Genomic DNA, 15,202 nt, shown 5'->3' with positions numbered 1-15,202 from the left:
CACTGTCGTCGCGGATGCAGTAGACCTTCTCGTCGAGGCGCACGGTACAGCTCTTGGTCACGCCAGCCTGGAAGTAGAAGAAAGATGCGGTTAGAGACGAGAGCTACAGGTATTTTGACAGTTGGAAGTAGAAGAAGAAAAGGGAGATGTGGGCAAACCTCTGACGTCCTCCGCACGCTGTCTCGCAGCATGCCCATCCCGAGAGCACCGTCGTCCTCTGCCGCGCAGTCATTCAACTCGTCGAAGTCGATGGCATGCTCCAGCGCACAGTCCTCAATCAAGGTCCGCTGGGGAATCTCCTTGTAATTCCTCGTCAGGCACATGACAAAACCGAGGTAGGTCTTCGGATCGGGGTAGAGCCTCTGAGCGCAGAGCTCGAGGATGTTTCCTAAGCCTGCAAAATCATCATGTGATATCAGTACGGCGACACTTGCGAATGCGCTCGACGGCAGGTTTGGTGAGCCTCTCTTACACTCGGCCGGACCGTGTTTGCAGCTGACGCCATCGTTCTCGGTCGGTCTAAGAAGTGGAGTTAACGGAAGCGCCTTAGGCTAAAGGTAGATCTTCGACGGGGCAAGATTTCCACGTACGTCCCAATAAACGATAAAGTGAAGTTGACTTTATCGTGTACACGCATCATCGCGGGAAGAACCATGTCCCTCAGGCAATCCTGTATGCCGCATTATTAGCGCCTTGTCCCCCTCCGTCTTCTGCCGCGGCGGGAGTTGGCAGGCGTGACTGCCGGATTGCACTCATCCGGGACTGACCCTTGCATCCGGGCATTTGCTCATGATATGCGCCTCCAAGGGGACCAGCTTGCGGCTCGCCTGGACTGGCGATGTGGGTTCGCTTGCGGGCGCGCCATACCATCGGTCCGGGTCGGCGATGGTGGGCAGCGGGTGGACGTAGATGTGGACGTGGTAGAAGAGGTAGAGACAGAGGCCGGCGAGAGCTAGGGTGATAGGCAGGCGTGTGCGGCGGGATGGGCAACTCGGTCTGATCGGCGACATGGCGCGCTTCTCGTCCATGATGATGGCAGCGACGGCGTCGGTGGCCTGTGTCGGCGGGAGGAAGGGCTTGACCTGATCGAGTGCGGCTGCTACTCCCCGGATCGCCCGTCCACGATTGGATCGCTTGCAACAGAGAACGGGGATGCGAACAACCGAAGCAAAAAAGGAGGTATTAATGAAGCGAATAAGCACGTCGGGCTATTTTCGCGGGGAATGCGATGGGAGGTGTGTTTAAGTTGGAAAACAGGCTCTCATTGGAAAGTTGAAGGTCGACACTTGAGCCACAAAAGCAAATACCGATCCCTGTACGCATCCACGCCTCTAATTATAGGCGGCTACCTCCGTACTCCCGCAAGGCGAAAAGGCCCTATTGGCAGAGGCGCTTGACCCTGCGGGGTCTCGAGATATAGGGACAGATGGATCGCCCTTGGCCACGTATTCGGTAGTGTAGACCCGCAACACCAGGAACACCAAGGTGAAATGCCTGTTGTGGCTGGAGTGAGCCTAAAAAAGGCCAGCCGCCCCAGAGGTGAAAAAGAAAAAAAAGTACAGTACGAGCGAATAGTTCAACGATTCATTTTCGCATTTGGATGGCGTCGAGTGAAGGGAAGAGACCAGCGAGGAAACCGATAACAAGGCCGGCCATTTACCGACGACTAGACCCAAGCCTCGTTCGTACCTGACTGAACTTATAAAACATCGCCTGGCCCAAAGACCATCCTCCTGGTTTCTCAACGTCTCTGCGATCATGCCTCTGAGTGCTCCATTTCGGGGACTTGCGCATACGATCTAGATAGACATGGCTTCGTTGAACAGCTCCTTGGAGGAGTTCCTGAGCCCCCTCTCAATCAACTCCAACGTGGTCCACGAGCTCTCGCGAGAATTCACCGAGACCTTTAGGAGACTGTCTGCCGAGTCACTGGACCAGTTCCTACCTACGCCCATCTCTGAGTCCATTCTGCGGCCTGTCGCTGGGAGACATCGTGGCCGGTATGTCAAATTTTCCCCCAGAGAGCCATCCCCTCATTCTCGGGCGGAACCTAGGCTAATCGAGCCCGATTCCAGCTTCCTCGCTATAGACATGTAAGAGGGCCCCATGCTATATCCGCGACTCACTGTTATAGTTACAGCTACTGATGCCGTCTAGTGGCGGTACTAACCTTCGAGTTGGCTTCGTGGAGCTTCTGGGCGCTGCCCAAGAACGGAAGGTCAATGGAAGCACGCCGGACGTGAAACTCGTCAACGGGGATATTCACCCCGATGACCAGGGCCCACCACGCTTGCAGCGACTCCTCGAGCGATCCTGGCCGATCCAGGAGCATCTGAAGAATGAGAATCCCGAGAGCTTGTTTTCCTGGATCGGCCAGAATGTTGCCGTCGTTGTCCAGGAAGGCCTGGATCGCTTCTCCCTGCCCCCGGATGTCGACCTTCCCATGGGAGTCACGTTCAGCTTTCCCATGGTCCAGCGATCCCTCTCCGAGGCGACGCTCATGGCCATGGGCAAGGGCTTCGCCATCACGTCCGATCTGAACCTGGGAAAGCACCTCCTGAATGGCTACGATAAGCATCGGAAGCCGGACATGCCGCGGATCAAGATCGCGGCCATTGCAAACGACTCAGTCGCCACGTTGGTGTCCTTCATCTACCAGTTCCAGGCAAATGCCAGCCAAAAGGCGGTCATGGGCCTGATTGTCGGCACGGGATGCAATGCCACCATCCCACTCAAACTCAGCAGCCTCCACGAGAGCAAGCGGCCCGACTCGGTCAGCGTACTCCCCGGCCAGGAAGGAGTCGATGTCAGGATAGCCGTGAACACGGAGTGGAGCATCAACGGCTCCGCGGCGCCTCTACGGAAGCTGGGGCTGATCAGCAAGTGGGACGAGCAGCTGGACGCCGCGGGGGAGAAGCCGGGATTCCAGCCGCTGGAGTACATGACTGCCGGAAGATACCTGGGCGAGCTGGGCAGGATCATGTGCCTCGAATACCTGACCACCGTTGTCGGGCTCCCGCCAAGGTCGTTACCGGCCAAGCTGTATCAGAGATTCGGCCTCACGACGACATTTCTCAGCCATTTCCGACCCGGTCCTGGCAAGCGGCCCATCCTAGAGCAGCTCAGGGAAGAACTGCCTGAGGGGGACGGGCAGGCGGGTTTTCAGTGGACCGAAGAGCTAGCCGAGGCCTTGCACAGCATTGCCCGAGCGATAGAGATCCGGGCGGCCGGGATCATCGCCGCGGCAACTGTGGCGTTGCTTGCCTGCGCCGAGGAGATACCGGCTAAGGCGTCCGGGCCCGCCAACGGCGACACGCCGCCGAGCAGGGAGTTGGTAGCGGGCTACACCGGCGGCTGCATCGCGTATTTCCAGGACTACCTAGCTGACTGCCAGAGCTTCCTCGACCAGATCTTGGACATCGAATTCGACGGCCATGCTCCGGTACGTGTTCTGTTGAAGCCGTGTCATGACGGCGGCATTACGGGCGCGGGCATTTTGGTGCCGGCAGCTCTGGCAAGTCATAGCAAGTGAGGAGGTCGGGAATGGGCGTCCGGGGTTACCCAGTTGGTTCTATATGGGAGGTCATAGGCATACTATGCAAGCTAAAAGACGAGCTGCTGGGTTACACTTAGAAGTACACAGGTAGTTACCTCTGTTTTCTTTTTAACTTGAACCCCTTTTAGTGGGGAGAAAAGCCCTGGGGAGCAAAGCCCTGGGGAGCAAAGCAATTGGATTCATGGATGGGCCCCTGTGAGAAGTCGCTACCGCTTTTCGCCCTATGCATTGCGCAGGTCGTATTCCGGACAGACCCCGGACGGGAGTGGGGATTCTCCACCGGGAGCGCCCACCGGCCCGCCGCTACATACACTAGCTGTGCAGACGGATACCTGTCGTGCCTGTGTATTGCATCCCAGACCATTGCAGGTTGCGGCCAATTGGAACCAACCCAGCGAGCAGCCCCCAAAACACCAAGTTGCTGATGCACTTTGAACGACGGGGAATAGAAGCCATCCCCCTGATCGATTATCGCGCTACTAGTGCAATGTATGCAACATATCCTGCACCTGCAGCCAGGAATAGCCGTCTGGCGCTCGTGACCAGAGCCATGCGACCGGGGTCGGCATGGCAGCCGATCTCCGGCGCGTTCCCGGCCGCCCCCCCCAGGTAGAGGTTGGTAATTAACGGCTTGCCTTTGTCGCCCCTCCAAATTCTCAAGGCGAGACCAGGACATCGAGGGTGACTCAGAGTGGCATTTCCCCCTCCCCGCCAGAAATACTTCCGTCGCCGTTGGAACACCTTTTCTCCTCCGTTAGTAACTCCGTGGTTTTGTAGAAGGCAATAGGGAACGCCTTTGAAATATTTATTTACTCGTCCTCCTCATTGAAATCCGCTCAACTCTGATCAGGCTGGTCTCAGGTGCGGGATAAACCAAGCCCAGATCAGCCGTGGTCTATCCCCGGACCATGGGTTCTGGCAACGCCCCGGGTGGTTTTGGGCCTGAGCGCGGCGGGAACGGCGGGAACGGTGGGAACGGCGGAGATGCCGCGAATGAAAACACTCCGTTGCTCCGAAGCTCTCTTGGGAATGATTCGCCGTCTGGGGAGCCAGCCGCTCCGGCTCCGCTTCCTATTGGACACACCGACGACGGAGACGCTACCGAGGCCAGCGACTTGGATCTCCTCCTCTCCCGGTCTGTCTCGTCCGGCGGACCCATGCTCGAGCCCGAGTCATTCGAGCATTCGATGCTCCGGGGGCCGCGAAAATCCGGTCTTGGCAACCGAGGGCCCCGACGCGGCTCCAGCACCAGCAGCCATGACTACTGCAGGGCATCCGTCTCGAGCGCGGTAATCTTCGAGGAAGAGGAAGGCCCCGGCCTCGAAACCCCTCGCGCGGGGAGGAGTGACGATGACGAGAGCGAGGCACCGGACCCGGCCGACACTGCCGACGATGCCGGGTCCATGTCGTTGAAGACGCCATACCTCGGCGGCGTCTCCGTGTACCGCTTCTGGCTGGTGTTTTCCGGCATCCTGGCGACCAACTTCATCGCCTGCTTCGACGGCACCATCATGGCATCCAGCCACCCCGTAATCACGTCCTATTTCAACAGCAGCAACAGCGCCTCGTGGCTCTCGACGGCGTTTCTGCTGACCTCTACGAGCTTCCAGCCGCTCCTGGGTCGGTTGTCCGATTCCCTGGGCCGGAAGCCGCCTTATATTATGACCATGACCATATTCCTGTTTGCAACGGTCTGGTGTGCGTTGGCACAGAGCATGACCAGTTTCATCCTTGCGAGGGCTCTATGTGGGCTCGGCGCCGGTGGCATGATGACGCTCGGAAGCATCATAATAAGTGACTTGGTCCCCATTGAGTGAGCCGCCGCACTCCCTTCCTCGCCCTGGCTTTCTGACTTTTGCCTGCCCCTTCGTTTCGCACGACCATAATTGTGTCTGACGGTGGAATTCCCGCAGGATTCGGGGTGCCTACCAGTCATACCTCAACGTCACCTTCGGAATCGGCTCGATGCTAGGAGCGGCACTCGGGGGAGCCATGGCAGATCACCTGGGATGGCGCTGGGAATTCGGCGTCCAGGTCCCCTTCATCTTGCTGTGCCTTGTCCTCGCAATCTACGCCGTCCCAGGGGACCTGGGCATATACGACAACCGAAAAGAGGGGTTTCTAGAGGCCATGAGAGCGTTCGATTTCAAAGGTTCGATCCTGATGGCCGTGTCTGCCACGTTCCTCATTCTCGGCCTGGTAAGTTCTTGCCCTTGTTACTTGTGGAAAACGTGCTCAGTTGCTGATGAATTAGAACCTGGGAGGCAACATCCTACCGTGTAAGAGAAACAAACGCCTGCGTGTTAGAATGCCAAGCTGACCGAGCCATTCTAAAAGGGTCCCACCCATTCGTCATCACCTCCCTCGTGATATTTGCCGTCTGCTTCCCCCTTTTCCTCTACGTCGAGACTCTTGCTACCCGGCCCATAATGCCTCTTCACCTGGTCCGCAAGTCTCCACACATGAACCTGATTTTCGGAAACTTCATCGGTGCCATCCTCATGAACGCTATTCTGTTCAACATGTGAGCTTACCTTGTCCTCCCCCCCCCCACCCCCCCCTTTAAACTTCTCACCCCATCATCAAAATCTCACATTTTCTCCGCCCGCGATAGTCCCCTCTACTTCCAGGGCGTCCTCCTCACCACCGCCACCACCTCGGGCCTCCGCCTCGTCGTCCCCTCCGCGGTAGCCTCCACCACAGGCGTGGCGACGGGCTTCCTCATCTCCTGGACCCGCCGCCTCAAGTGGGCGCCCGTCCTCGGCGCCAGCGGCTTCCTGGCCGGCACGCTCGCCCTGTCGGGGATGCAGCGCACGTGGCCCGAGTGGGCGTTCCTCCTGTGCCTGGTGCCCTCGTCGGCGGGCCAGGGGTTCCAGTTCCCCGGGACCTTCCTGGCGCTGCTCGCGCTGTGGGAGCAGCGCAGCCAGGCCGTCGTCACCAGCACCCTGATCCTGTGGCGGAGCCTGGGCATGGTCCTCGGCGTCGCCAGCAGCTCGCTGGTCCTCCAGAACGCCTTCTACCGCTACCTCGAGGCCTACGTCTCCGGCCCCGACAGGGACGCCGTCATTGAGAGGGCGAGGGGCTCCGTCGAGGCCGTGAGGGACCTGGAGCCCGTGTACCGCGAGCAAGTGGTCAGGAGTTACGAGTCCGCCCTGGGGCTGACGTTCCTGTGCTGTGCCGTTCTGGCGGTGATCAACTTGTTGTTAATCGTCCCTGTCAAGCTGCCGAGGTTGGGGAGCAAGAAATAAACAGGGGAGACGGAGGGCACTGTCGGCATGTCGGTGTGTCGGGGTCGCTGTCGGGGTCATATTTAGGTACTAATTAACCCACGCTTGGTAGGTAGAGAGTGTAGTGTGTCCCTCAAATGCTAAACCGGTTGATGACCTAGGATACCATCCTAGTACAGTGTACTCTTACAAGCTCAACCCCTTTCTGGTGATCCTAATGACTCTCCCCATTCGCCGTAAGCCCCAGCAGTTCCTCCCTATTCTTCCTATACAGCTCCTGGGCCTCGCGCTCTCGCCGGCTGAGAAAGTTGACCTCTTCCCGGAGCGATCCCAGCCGCCTGCCGATGGCGACCTGTTCCGACGCCGACAGCGTCCTGAAACCGCTCAGTGCGTCTTGCGCCTTCGCCAGCGCCTCGGCGGCTTCACCAATCTTCTTGCGCAGCATCTCGCCGCGATTCTTGTACCCGCCGAGGTGCAGCGCGAGCTTCTTCTCCAGCTTCGATCCCTTCTCGGCCGACGAGATGATAGCCTGCTGAACGTCCTGTCTGGATGTTAGCAGATGCAAGTAGCTTTCAATCACAGGCACTTACGTCAAATGCAGCACGCATGGCCGACAGCTGGTCCTCCTCATCGTCGTCGTCATTGTCGTAGCAGCCGAGGCCTAGAAGAAGCGAGCTGGTATTGACTTGCTGCCATGCAGCTTGGACGTCATCGGGTTTGGGCTCCTTGGCTTCCATTAGAATCATCAAGCGAGCGTTGGCTAGCGAGTCGTCGTCCAATTGCGCCAGCTGAACTGTGCTTGCCGCCGGTTTGGTGCCCGGGAGAGGAAATTTCACTGCGTCGTTTGCCATCAACAGTGCCGCCTCCTGCGCAATCAGCCGCTCCGCCGGGTCCTCCACTTGGAGGGCAGCCTGCGTCAAGGCGCCGACATCTAGAGAGGCCGCACGAGGTAGGCCGCGCTGCATCACTTGGGTGCGTCTCTTGCGCTCCAAAGCCTCCTGTGCCTCCCTTCTTAGCCGCTCCCGACGATCACGCTCAGCAGCATCCTCCTCGAGCTCTTCAACAGTTGCCGCCTCCTGCTCCTCCTCCGGTAGCTCGAGGTCCCATTCAGTTTCCTTCGGCTTCGGCAGGGCCGTGAGCCCCTGCTTGAGCGCGTGCCTCAATGAGGTCTCTCGCATCTTTACATCCGCAGGAGTCCCACCAGGGAGCGACATCTCATCGCCAGCCGCGTTCAAGGCGAAGCTGTCCCGAGGGGTGCGCATTGGCGTCTGGCCTGGGCGTAAGGGAGTTGCGCCCACACCGTTGGCACCAGATCGCAATGGGGTAGCCAGAGGGTTCGGTGTTGCAACGACATGCTTGCGGGGCGCGATGGAATCGAAACCAGTCGACGCCGAGCCCTCGTGAAGGGGCGTGTTCTCACCTCCGAGGAGGGATGACTGAGTTTGTGTCAATGCTCGGATGTTTCGGATCTCATTTGCGATGTGATCCTCTTGGGGAGGCGCCCTGGGCGTCCGGATGGGAGCATTTGTGTTCAAGTTCGAGTAGCTGCTGACGAGCCCGCGCGTAGCATCATTGTCACTCTCGCGTGCCATTATGTTCGCACGCTCCCCAATCATGCCCATCTTGACGATCTCCTCCAGCTCGCCCTCGCTGACTTGGGGTGCAGGGAGCACCAAGGCCCTCCTCTTGCTGCTTTGCTCCGCCTCCCGGATGCGTTGCATCTGACCGGCCTTCACGGCGGCTTGTAAAGAAGCAGAAGGCGTATCCTTTTCGCCCTTCCGCCTTTTTCGGTCTGTGTCTCCATCCTGGTCTCCCTTCCGCTTGTTTGCGACCTGCTGAGTCTTAGGATCGAATTTGGCGCGCTGGAACTCATTGCGCTGAATCTCTTCGCTAGTGTCGAAAAACCCGGCGGTGGGCTTCTTCTCGAAAGGGATATCCGCATTGTAGTCCATCTGCCCCGGCTTGCGAGTGACCACTTTGATGTTGATTCCGGCGGTCTTTAGCTCTCGCCTCTTCTGCAAGGTCGCAAGCCGCCTCGACTCCTCCTGTTGCCGCTCACGGGCCTTGCGCTTGGCCTTCTTTCCCTGCGTATTGGCCAGACGTGCACGCGCCTCGCTCAACATTTCCTTCTCGTCCTCATCCAGGTCGATTGTATCTGGGCGGGCAGGCTTGCTTTCCGGATCGGGGTCCACCTCTCCGGGACGAAGGCGTCGGACATCATCAGCCGACGGCGCTTGTGTCTCTGCTCCATCTGGACCGGTCAGACCCAGCCCTTGCGCCTCCCTCTGCTCGGCCTCGTCCAACAGTCTCTGATACCGCTCGAGACACTGGTTTGCTGTCCGGCCAACGATCGGGGCGATGGTGCGCCATTGCGTTGGAATCAGCTTGGCAAGGTGCAGAAGCTTCTCATCCTCCTCCTTGCTCCACTCGATCTTCTTGATGCTCGGGTCGAGCCACTCGTTCCATCGGGCCTTGCATTGTTTAGGTGTTTTTCGGGCTAGCAACGACGATACGCGTGCCCACTGGTTGAGGCCATATTTGGACACCGAGGCCTTGAGGATTTCATCCTCAATGTTGGTCCACACACCTCCTTTGACGACGGGCATGTTGGCTGGAGGCGATGGGACTAGGTTGTGGGACTAGGTGTGGACTGGCAAGGGAAGCTTGAAAGAGGGAAAGCAAATCGAAGCTTTGCTCTCGAAAAGTTGTGGCGTACGAGGCTGAATACAGGGAATTGCGGGCCTAGCTTGGAGTAGACGCAGTTTAATTGGATGGGAGGATCACCGCGCTGTGGACGCGCCACGGCTGCCAATTCTCACGGACAGCCTTGCATTTGATTGAAGCTCTTGAAGGGATCTTTGAAACAACAATTCACCGATTCTAGCTTTAGCTATATTCGGCGCAACCTAGCAGTCCTCTTACTTAGTATAACAGTGCATAATATATGTGACGAGGCACAATGGCTACAGACACAGCGGTTTCTCAAAGGGATCCCACCCCTACAGCTCCTCGGCTGCCGTCAACTATCCCTCAGAAGCGGACCCTGGAAGACGTCCACAGCCCTGCTGTCTCTTCTCCTCTCAATCCTGATGTCAAACCACCTGCAAAGGTTCAAATACAGGCCCCCGAGGACACCCAAACCATGGCCCGCGAGAAACGAACCAAGAAAGAGTCCCTTAAGAAGCGCGAATCCAAAGGTGCTGCGACCGGCCCTGACAGCTCTAGGGCGACCCCCGATCCTAATGAGAGGGAACCGCTTCCAGCCGAGGTCTCGCCGATGAGATACAAGCTTGCGCCGCCAAAACCGTCAGATTTTGATCCGCCTCGAGGTCCCGTATTTGCGACCCACCACGTTGTACCAGGCCCTGATGGCCGCGATATTGAGTTCTTCGAGACTTCAGAACAGTGAGCTGGAGCTGAGAAGCTGAGAAGCACCCAATTTTAGCATTATCTGACAGTTGCCCTAGTGTGTACAACAAGAAGAACTTCCACTATACCGACTGCATAGCAGATCCAGCATTCCCGTCATCCTTCTACTACCGGCAGACAGAACCAGAGCCCTACGGCCCACATCTGAGCTTCGAGGATGCCGCGACGCACATGTTCTTCGACAGCTCGGGGAAACATATTACAACGGACAAGGGTTTTCGGATGGCGCGGGCCAATGTTGCAGTGCGAGAGGGCCGATGGTATTGGGAGTGCAAGGTGACTCGAGGCACCCTGAAGAATAAGGGCCCCGATGATCCGGACTCCCACGGCCATGTCCGCGTGGGCTGGGCGCGCAGAGAGGCTTCACTAGATGCCCCTGTCGGCTTTGACGCCTATAGTTACGGTATTCGGGATGTGGCAGGCCAAAAAGTGCACATGTCGCGACCCAAGGATTTCTTCCCGCCCGGGGAGGACCTGAGGCAAGGCGATGTGATCGGCCTGGAAATCCAGTTACCTTCGGAGCATCTACATCGGAAGGTAGTACAGGGCGAGTACAACCCGGCAGTCGACCTGGTAGACGAAGACCTCCCCCCCGGCGCAGAAGCACCGAATATCGTGCGCGACCGCATCCCTATCCGCTTCAAGGCCAACATCTATTTCGAGAAGATCGACTACCACACGACCAAGGAGCTCGACGACTTGATGAATCCATCTCCTGTCGGCCCATCCGCCCCGGCAGGGTCTTCGCACGGGCCCAACCCCAACCACCGGTTCCCCTCGCTGCGGACGCTGCCGCATTCGCACATCAAGATATACAAGAACGGCGTCCTGATGGGCACCCCGTGGACAGACCTGTTCGCCTTCCTGCCGCCCGCGTCGAAGCCACTGGCTCAGCCGGGCGCCAGGGAATGCCTCGACGACGGGATGCTTGGCTACTATCCGGCGGTCAGCGTCTTCCGTGGAGGGGCCGCAGAGGTCAACTTCGGGCCCAAGTTCTGGTATCCGCCGCCGGGATCGGAAGGCAACCAGGAAGACGTGGAGATGAGGGATGCCGATGCCGATGCCGATGCCCAGGGACAAGCAAATAGCCTGAGCGCCGGATCAGACTCGGCTCCGCTACGTCCTTTGAGCGACCGGTACGACGAGCAGATCGTCGAGGACATCGTCTATGACGTCATTGACGAGGTCGCGTTCTGGATGCAGGACGGCGGGAGGGTTATCGACCGCACCGGGAAGGACGAGAAGGTCGGGGAGACGGCCGGAATGGCGCCGGGACGGGAGGAGATTAAAGAACTTGTCCAGGACGACTAGAATCCGCGCCTTCTTGACTCTAAGAAAAACCCGGCGCAACAAACCCGTGGTGTCTCGAGATTGGTCGTGGGCTCGTTGACTGCTTTTGAGCGGGCGTGTAGCCATGGGCGACTTGGATATCATGACCCACGGCTGTAACTGCATGTAAGATATGTACCACTCGCGAAACGGTTTCAAGGGTAGGGAAATGAGCCGGCGTTTGTAGAGCATGATTGCGTTGAGAAAAAAGCTATTATCAGAGCCGCCACAGGCAGTGGCCATTTCGTTCCCCTTTGTTGACATCGAACAAGAAAACGCCCAGAGGAAAAAGGAGAAAACACCTCAGAAAAGCGGGTATCTACACTATTGCTAAAGATCATATCCCAGCCGCATTCGATCATCATTCGATCTCATTTCCAGCACCTGGTTTTTTTCCCCATCAGGCCAGACTCATCCATCACGACGACCATACGATCCAAGTGGGGTTGAGCAGCGGAAGTTTGGTGGATCACCCTATCAGCGTCTAATTCTCTCACGCTCACGCTCACGCTCAACGGTGACGGGCGTCCGATTGCCACTTGGTGTCGACTCCGGGCAAGGCAAGGCCAGGTCGTCGGGAAGTTCCTCAATCCTTCCATCGGATTCCTCGGGCCTCCCGGACTTCTCGCGCTCCAGGCGGACCTCGCGGCCCCTCTTGTGGCAGTACCAAAGCACAAAGAGCAGTACTGGACAGGGAGAGTTAGCAAGTGCGAACCAAATTCAGTCACCGAGCTCGTCAGGAACGATCAGGGAAGTGGGTAAACTTACGGAATATAGCGACGCTCCACACGACATTCGTCCCGATGAAGGCCGGCCAGCGCAGCTTCAGCGCGTTCAAGATGGCCTTGAGCATCCCGACGACGGCACCCGGCTTGGTCACCATGTCGGTAAGGTTCTTAGGTACAAGGAGCCTCTTCGCCGCTCCCTTGAGGCCGCCACCACCCGAAGAGCGCTCCTCCTGTTCGAGCCCCTTGGCGCCCGCGGCTGCGGCGGCGAATAGCTCCGGACCCATGGTCGAGGTCAGCTTGTCCGGGAGCTGGGTCACGAGCTTCTTCATGGACTTGGGCAGCTTCTCGTAGGTCTTGGCCAGGGTGCCGTCCTTGTCGTCGAGGAGGGCTTTCAGGTCGTTGGCGGCCGTGGGGACGCCGTTGACGAGGTCCTTCAGCACGTTGGTGAAGTTCTTCATCAGCTCGGTGGACTCGTCCGAGAGCGAGAAGGCCTTGTTGTTCATCGCCGACAGGTTCAGGTCGTCAAGGACCCGCGTCAGGTCGTCCCTCTCGTGGTCGATCTCGGGCGCCGAGACTGAGAGCCTTGTTGGGTCCAGATCGGCATCTTCTGGACTCTTCTTGTCCCTACGCAGGAACAGCGATAGCCGACTGGCCTTTTTGTTGGTGTTTTTACCCTCCGATTTACTGCCTTCCCCCTGCTTGGGCTTGCGGAAAGACTCGCTGTCGCTGTCCCAGGTAAGGTCGGGTGTCCTGACGCGAGGCGGGAGAGCTGGCCTCTGTTCGTCATCGTCGCTGTTTTGGTCAGTTGGGGCGGCGGTCAATCGCCGAAGGAAACGCTCGTCATCTTCGGTCAAGACCGGAGTCGGAGGGCCTTCAGCCTCCTTGCCCTTATGCACTTGGCCCTGCTCCTCCTTGCCGGCCTTGTGCTTCTTGAACTTCTTGTAGGCGAAGTACTCCAACATCGTCGGGGAGAATATTTAATATCCACTCCAATATTGGAAATTTACTGGCGATGGAAGGTAATAGATATATGGACAGAGAACTCGTCTCTTTTGAGGCCTCCTATGTATTGTTTTTACATCTGGACCTTGCGCGGCTCGATGGATGATTGCATTGGGTGTTCTGGCCGCGCATCGCCGCCACGGCAATGATGTCACCGGAACTATATCTATTGGTCGATCTCAAAGCCCCCAACCCCAGGCTAGGTTAGGTACTTGGGTACCTAAGAAACAGCCAAAAAGCGGCAAAACCAGGGTATCTTTCCATTTTCTCCGCCAGTATCCAGTACATTTTTAGTTTCTTACATCCGTACTCCAATCGTAGCCAGACACCCAGACACCTTGAAACTACAAGGTATGTATGTACTGAAGTACTGGAGCGTCATGCCTCCATTTCGCCCTCGTCCTCCCCACCAGCCTCTTCTTGGGCAATAATGGCCTCAGTAAGGTTACTTCTCCTGCCACTGCCCCGACTTCGACCTTTTTGGTATGCCTTGGTTGATGTCACTGCCCTCTCGCCCACGAAGCGATTTGCGTCCCACGGCTTCTCGCACTTGGGACACTTCTTATTCGCCCGCGACGGCCACACCTGGTCGTGACAGATGTCGTGTATCCGGGCGACGCAGTCCCGGTCGGCGCATCGCTGCCCCACTGTCACTATCTCCTTGCAGCCTTCGCAGAACTTGATGCGCTGCCAGTCGTCCTCCGAGTCTGCATCGTTGTATGTCGCCATGAGCCACGGCCACAGCTCTAGCAGAGACCGTGTGCTCAAACTGTAGAATCCATCCCTGCTCTTCTCAAGCCAGCCCTCGGCCACCAGGCTCTTGAGCAATGTCAGCACCTCGGAATGCCTTAATCCCCTATCCTTCGCGGCCGATTGTGAGTCCTCGCCGCTCGCGCCATTAGCGCCCACGTTGCTCTCACGACCGGGCCGCGATGGACGGGAAGCCTTCAGGGCCTGGCTCTCGTCGACGGCCAGGACCTCCATGCGCGGGGTGTTGTAAGTGTCGAACATGGCATCGAGCAGGCGCTTGATGAAGGAGATCTCGTCGGGCGTGTGGGTGGTCGCCAACTGCGTCGCCGGGTCGCTGTGCACGTTGATGAGGGCGTACACCCACTCCTTGGTCTTCTGGTGCTGCGTGCGGCGGATGTCGTAGTCAAGCGGCGCCAGGGCCTCGCGGGCTGCGTGTATGTACTCGTCGAGATCTCCCTGGGTGACGGAGGCAGGATCGACCGGGTTCCTGCTGCCACCGGCACTGGCGCCGACTATCGCTGCTATGATTTGCTGGCCGTCGGCAAGCGTCATCGTCCCCCGGCTCATGAGTGCTTGCAGGAACGCGCGATTCGTGTGATCGTACCCCTCCGGGAGGGGTGGTTGCCACTCGTCCATCTTAGCTGGCTGTTGATACTGCTGGTGATGGTTTTTGCAATATCAATCTCAACCAGGTTCAGTTCGAGATTTCGACCTGTCCGACGATTTCTGCAGTGACTAGGTTTATGACTAGGTTTATGTCGAGCTGAGTTGAGACGCGTAAATTGACGGCTGCGCGTCACCCAACTTGCACTAAGAGCCCTATCAGCAAGTACTAAACCAAACCCCTGACACCTTAGGTAATCACCTAACCACACTTAACTACAACCCACATCACTTAGACATGCCGAAACAGAATATGGAAGGCCTTGATGAAGTGGTGATTGACATTGCGGTGAAATTTGATCGTTTGAGAGAGACACCAAATTCTACTTTTGTAGTCAATTGTGAACCAGGAGCGAATATTCGCGAACATGGCCTTTGTTCTCTTTCATATCGGTATGGTCCCCTCACTCAAACTCTCCTCTGTTTTCAATCTTCAAGACAGGAACTGGTACCTACCTAGTTACACATGATGGTATCTTCTTCTCCATAGCCTCCCTCGCTCTGTGCTTGATCGCACT

At 57.7% G+C, this 15,202-nt stretch overlaps 6 protein-coding genes across 6 annotated transcripts; 2 read left to right on the top strand and 4 right to left on the bottom strand.

The window, feature by feature from the left end:
* Nucleotides 1-7: 7 nt before the first annotated feature.
* Nucleotides 8-1,399, bottom strand: QBC33DRAFT_288897 (uncharacterized protein). Its single transcript, XM_060423313.1, has 5 exons — nt 768-1,399; nt 591-670; nt 473-519; nt 166-394; nt 8-67 (listed from the first exon to the last, which is right to left on the bottom strand). Exons 1-5 carry the CDS (start codon nt 1,026-1,028, stop codon nt 58-60), a joined length of 627 nt encoding a protein of 208 aa, XP_060278484.1. The 5' UTR covers nt 1,029-1,399; the 3' UTR covers nt 8-57.
* A 410-nt stretch (nt 1,400-1,809) lies between these two features.
* Nucleotides 1,810-6,804, top strand: QBC33DRAFT_581886 (major facilitator superfamily domain-containing protein; the record flags this gene model as incomplete). Its single annotated transcript, XM_060431292.1, has 7 exons — nt 1,810-1,961; nt 2,158-3,528; nt 4,218-4,237; nt 4,652-5,369; nt 5,470-5,759; nt 5,894-6,080; nt 6,171-6,804. 7 exons carry the CDS (start codon nt 1,810-1,812, stop codon nt 6,802-6,804), a joined length of 3,372 nt encoding a protein of 1,123 aa, XP_060278483.1.
* QBC33DRAFT_288842 (pre-mRNA splicing factor component-domain-containing protein) lies at nt 6,763-9,539 on the bottom strand. Its single transcript, XM_060423312.1, has 2 exons — nt 7,374-9,539; nt 6,763-7,324 (listed from the first exon to the last, which is right to left on the bottom strand). The coding sequence occupies exons 1-2, from the start codon at nt 9,387-9,389 to the stop codon at nt 6,998-7,000; spliced, it is 2,343 nt and encodes a 780-aa protein (XP_060278482.1). The 5' UTR covers nt 9,390-9,539; the 3' UTR covers nt 6,763-6,997.
* A 53-nt stretch (nt 9,540-9,592) lies between these two features.
* Nucleotides 9,593-11,753, top strand: QBC33DRAFT_552472 (uncharacterized protein). Its single transcript, XM_060429314.1, has 2 exons — nt 9,593-10,188; nt 10,251-11,753. The coding sequence occupies exons 1-2, from the start codon at nt 9,743-9,745 to the stop codon at nt 11,521-11,523; spliced, it is 1,719 nt and encodes a 572-aa protein (XP_060278481.1). The 5' UTR covers nt 9,593-9,742; the 3' UTR covers nt 11,524-11,753.
* QBC33DRAFT_552470 (putative ring-like domain-protein) lies at nt 11,720-13,369 on the bottom strand. Its single transcript, XM_060429313.1, has 2 exons — nt 12,310-13,369; nt 11,720-12,227 (listed from the first exon to the last, which is right to left on the bottom strand). Exons 1-2 carry the CDS (start codon nt 13,229-13,231, stop codon nt 12,019-12,021), a joined length of 1,131 nt encoding a protein of 376 aa, XP_060278480.1. The 5' UTR covers nt 13,232-13,369; the 3' UTR covers nt 11,720-12,018.
* QBC33DRAFT_552469 (Nse1 non-SMC component of SMC5-6 complex-domain-containing protein) lies at nt 13,370-14,803 on the bottom strand. The gene has a single exon (XM_060429312.1). The coding sequence runs from the start codon at nt 14,655-14,657 to the stop codon at nt 13,650-13,652; it is 1,008 nt and encodes a 335-aa protein (XP_060278479.1). The 5' UTR covers nt 14,658-14,803; the 3' UTR covers nt 13,370-13,649.
* Nucleotides 14,804-15,202: the final 399 nt, after the last annotated feature.

This window comes from Phialemonium atrogriseum (assembly GCF_030411735.1).
Source record: "Phialemonium atrogriseum strain 8032-3 unplaced genomic scaffold QBC33scaffold_44, whole genome shotgun sequence".
NCBI classification, from domain to species: Eukaryota; Fungi; Ascomycota; class Sordariomycetes; order Cephalothecales; family Cephalothecaceae; genus Phialemonium; species Phialemonium atrogriseum.
Note: the sequence above shows the minus strand (reverse complement) of the source record. Positions and strands in the feature narration are given on the sequence as shown.